This window comes from Syngnathus typhle, linkage group LG17, assembly GCF_033458585.1.
Source record: "Syngnathus typhle isolate RoL2023-S1 ecotype Sweden linkage group LG17, RoL_Styp_1.0, whole genome shotgun sequence".
In the NCBI taxonomy this organism is placed as follows: domain Eukaryota; kingdom Metazoa; phylum Chordata; class Actinopteri; order Syngnathiformes; family Syngnathidae; genus Syngnathus; species Syngnathus typhle.
In genome coordinates this window covers 5,847,733-5,852,609 of record NC_083754.1, presented here as the reverse complement: position 1 = coordinate 5,852,609, position 4,877 = coordinate 5,847,733, and the positions used below count along the sequence as shown (strand labels likewise).

Sequence of the window (4,877 nt, the reverse complement as noted above, 5' to 3'; positions counted from 1 at the left end):
GATGGACCCCTAGCGAAGACCTATCGGTGAACAAGTCCCGCCTTTGTGTCAAGGTTGAGCCAATCAGCGGCCAAGTAGTTACTACGCTGTCACATCGCTCGTGACGCGCGGCCTATGGTGTTTACCATTTTCAATGATCAACTACTGGAAAGCTGAAATATTGTTTTTTTTTTTTTAGAGTTACTACATTTGATAGCCACAGAACAAGAATGAAATCTTACAAGATGTAGTGGTCAAATTTTACGGGAATAAAGAGTACATATACATTGATGACATACCCTCCCAATGATTACGTAACACAGCGGTACCTTGAGATACGAGATTCGGACCGTCATCAACTTTCAACACTCAAAAAGCATCATTTCCGAAGTGAAATTTAATTGTTAAACGTCACAGTATACAGTGTGCTTCATACTTAATCATACTCAAATGTATTAAACCATATGCAACGTGAGCGCGATTATAAAATTTCTCATGTGCGAGACTTGGTTACCAAGGCAACAGTGAAGTTTAATCATACAATTCCACTCAACTGTTTCATTCTTTGCAGAGGATATAAAAAATGTAACAATTGTTTGGTTTCTGCACTGTGTACAAATATGCATTCCTTAGCAATTAAAAACTGCCACAGTAAATGGGTCGGTTTGCTCGTCTGTGGCGTTCTCAGCAGTTTTAGTATTAAATAGAATTGTAATCATCTGAAGATAATCCTACAATAGTTATTCACCATAATCACCACCAGAGAGCAGCAGATTTGAAGTAACCACTACAAATATTACTGTAATATTTATTAAACATGTCAAAAAAAGTACAATACTCTTCCAAACACCATTGAAATTGGCTTCACAAACTTGTATGCAAAAGAGTGAGACATCTAATTCTCTTGACAGAATCAACATTTTACAAATAGCATATAAAACACAGGAGGGCTCCACCCTCTTTCCACAGTCACTTCATCATTGTTTACTTAAATATATTTGGCCTACCAGGAAGAAAAATAATTTGTCAGATATTAAAAACAGTAATAACATTGCAGTGAAGCTTAATACTGACTTATGTGGATTGCTTTTAAGATCTGCTGAAGCAGTAATTTATACTGAAGTGCTTTGAAGACAGAAAGTGCTCATCACCATGGGAAAAAAAAAACACTCCAATAATTTTTCATTTTAAATACGAGTTAAGGCTCTTCAATATCCATGAATTTCTTTTTGGGGTAATCGGCACCCCGGTACCAGGCGCAAGAGCCGTCGTTCCTCTTGATGCAGGCAAAGTGCCGGGACTGGCTGCCGAAGATTACACCCTCCGTCAGGTAATCTGTCCACAAGCACTCAGCGGGGCTGCTGATGGCGCACGGGACGGAGGTGCAGTAATTAATCTGCGAGGGCAACCAAGGTCAAAGGTCACTAACACTCATTATACAACATCTCCGGTAGGTGCTGCTGTTTTGGTTAGCATGAGGGCGCCACTACTGAGCAGTCTAAAGCGTAAATGCAAAATACAAAAATCCTACCTTGCACCCGCAGCCCATTTCGTAGCGATGCACCAGGTTACTCCTTTGCGCAGCGGTCAACTTATCCCACGGCTCGAGGAAGTTGCACAGGTTGACGCGCAGCGTGTTGTTGGACTTCAGTCTGCCTGGAATTGTGGCGAGGACAAGAAAGGATGGGGGGGGGGAATAATAACAGACATTTGTGAAAAAAATAACTTCTCAGTGAATGGCAATTAGGTTTAAAGCATTGCTGAATGACATTTTTATGTCCATAGTTGGACCATGGGTACAACATACATACCTGAGATCAGGTAATCGATCCCTTTAGACAGAGTGACTCCGCACAATGAAGGGGTATAGATCACATCAAAATTCTTGTTAGGGCCCTTGAACATCTGTTTTTAAAATAAAAAAGTAAATTAAATCTACTGTGTTCATACATGCAGATACTTGACAATAATAAATATTTTACCTTGGTCTGTTTGATGTTATACTTAATGGGCGTGAAGAGGTCACCATCATCCATCATTCCCACCACCTTTGCTTTGATGACTAAAATAAATGAAATGACATTACAATAAAAATAGTGGCATCCAGCTTTGAGGATTTGCGGCCAAGACGGCAGCACCGCATGACTGTTTCATCAGCTGTACCCAGCCGGAATTCAAAACACACCAAGGAAGCCAGTCAGCACTTTGAAGACTAGAATTAAACTACGATAATCCCCTAAAAAAAAAAAAACTTCCTGTGTTTGTTAAAAAAAAAAAAGGGGGGATGGGGAAATCACTTTCCAGCTTCCTGATTGAGAGCTTTGTATGTGAGAGCAGGGATAGAACACATCAAGTGGAAAAGTATTAAGATGATACAAATGTACCTTTTCAGCTCTAATACAGCCAAGTGCTTAAACAAAAATAGAAGCTCAACATGTGATAGGAAAGAAAAGTATCATTCGATCATCATAGAGCCAAGGCAGGTGACTCATGCTTCCACGGAATTCATTTGGGGCTGCCAAAGCAAACAAGATCATTTTCTTTGACTTATCATGATTGGATTATAATAGTTGCCTCCGGAACACAGTATTTCCTTTTAAGGAGATGTGCAAAACTGACTTGCAAAAAAAAAAAAAAAAAACCAGAGAAGTGGACAAATGGAGAAAACAGTGCTGATGTTGCTGAGAAAGTCTCCAACAGCTCTGGCTACAATTTGCGGTAATCCTGCTCGCCTGACTTTGCAGAATTACACGCAAACATCGCTCAAGTAAAATATATGAAGGGTGAGGATAATCCCAATGAAGGAAACGGCTCTTTCAGACTGTCAGGATATCTTTTGGGAAAAATGTAAAGTCATGCAAAACTATTGGCTTTTAAATACTTTGCAGTACAAAAAACAAGCAAAGTAGTTTATTTCAAAACATGATTCAAAATAAAAGTTTAAAAAATGCCAGGCTAAGAAATAGCAATGAATCATGCTATCAACTCTACTAAAAGTGTAAACAAATACAGATGTAACTGACAAACATAAGAGAATTATGACAAAAAATAAATTTTGTATTTCAATAATGTGTGAAACTTCTGCCATGTTCAATTAAGGTTTGCGCATTTTCTTTGGAAATGCAAGAAAATAGTTTACAATTGTCTGTCTGGCGTTGATTACACAATAGTGCTTTTGGCAGTCCGGAACAATTGGTACATGTCTAATTTAAAATTTAGAGACGTCTTAAAAGTTACTTAGATGTTAGATGTCGTGAATCATCGTTCATTTAATATGATGCGAAAGTCTTGGAAAAAACATCTTGTCGTCACCAATCAACGTACATTTACGCTAATGGCTTTCAAATCTGGAAAAACATTAGTTTTATCAATTAATTACCCCAAACCTATTACGTCAGGATATGTTATTATGGGAAAAACTACATTTAAAACAAAGTTCAAAACTTACCGACGTCTGCATGGCAAAGCGCCTGCTGCGGATGCGCTGCGCCACAGGTGCAGGCTTGTGCTCCTTCTTGTAACAGCCACAAGCACAGCAGCACGAAGCTCTTCACCGTCCAGATCATCGTTGACCGCTCACAACAAGAAACAAAAAAGAAAAACAGCAAAAGCTTTCAGTTGTTAAAACACGAACGGGTTCTGAATGGCTGGTCTGTTCGCTGCACAAGGCGGGCTTGTTCTGCTTGAGTTCACGTTCTCGAGGGTCTTTTTATGGCTGTTGAATCCGCCCCCAAATGACGTCATAGACTTTTAGTAACTTTTTTTCACATTGTCATAAAGCAGGCACGCATATACACGCACGTATGTGTGCGTAAAAAAACGTTTCTGAGGAAACAAAAAAGTGAAGGAACATAACTTTGGTAACTAAGAAGAGGAACGTGCTGATTAGATAATGAATACTGTGGCCACTGTGGTCAGGAGATCAGTGGCGGAGCTAGGGGGGGCTCGTGGGGGCAACTGAAATATGCTTGGATAACCCGCACCCTCCACCCAGGGGCCGCCTAGACTTTGACTAGAAAAGGAAAGGGAAACCTGAGTCAATAAAAGTATTTTATTGAATCCAATTAGTCAAGTAAAAGGAAAAGACTTGTTCATTGTGTCCTTGAAAAACAAACCTTAGTTTGAAAGATCTGTGAGGCATCTTTACAGTAATGAGCTAAAGTTAGCATGCCAGCTCATGCTGGCTTTGCGAGTACATGTTAGTCCCAACATTACCGTAATGGACATTTCCAAAACAACTTTTTTAGAGCATGTCTTCACTGGAAAGGACAGCGGTGACTATTAGTGGGTGTAATTTATCCCCCCCTATCCTCTCATTAATTTGTCACATTTCTTTATTCACACCTTGACACCACCCTGTAAATAGGTTCTTCTGAAAAATGATCGTAAAACGGGATTTGAAAAACACAGTGGCGAGAAACCTATTTGCGTCACCAAATGACGATGATTTATAATTACATGTCCAGATGTGACATCAATGCCCAGAAAAATGGTGGCGGTAACAATCAACTGAATGCCCGTTAAAAGAAAAAAAAAATGAAAAATCACAGCAACAATGTAAAAACTACGATGTACATGGCTGTGACAAGCGCTGAGTCAAGTGGTCTTTAATGACTTGATGGATGTGGTCAGACTCTGTTATTAAAAACACCACCGGCAAAACACAGAGGACGATTCCAGATGACATCATCGTAAAGTTGAATAGATTCAATGTGGGGGCGATTCAACTGAACCCGGCGCACCTTCTGGGAAGGGCTCGCGGTGTTATGGTCAAAATTCTTTACGTTCTTTTCCCTTACTCACGCTAGGTAATTGGCCTTTTGTTGGAAATTTGACTACGGAGTGGCTTTTTGAGAAAATACTCTCCAAGGTCATCTCAAGCAATTTTGCTGGATTTA

General features: G+C 39.7%; 1 protein-coding gene across 1 annotated transcript; it reads right to left on the bottom strand.

Annotated features, from left to right (window-relative positions):
• Positions 1-773: 773 nt before the first annotated feature.
• On the bottom strand, positions 774-3,678 carry LOC133170050 (metalloproteinase inhibitor 2-like). Its single transcript, XM_061302696.1, has 5 exons — positions 3,428-3,678; positions 1,962-2,041; positions 1,791-1,884; positions 1,511-1,635; positions 774-1,375 (listed from the first exon to the last, which is right to left on the bottom strand). The coding sequence occupies exons 1-5, from the start codon at positions 3,543-3,545 to the stop codon at positions 1,178-1,180; spliced, it is 615 nt and encodes a 204-aa protein (XP_061158680.1). The 5' UTR covers positions 3,546-3,678; the 3' UTR covers positions 774-1,177.
• Between the last annotated feature and the right edge of the window lie 1,199 nt (positions 3,679-4,877).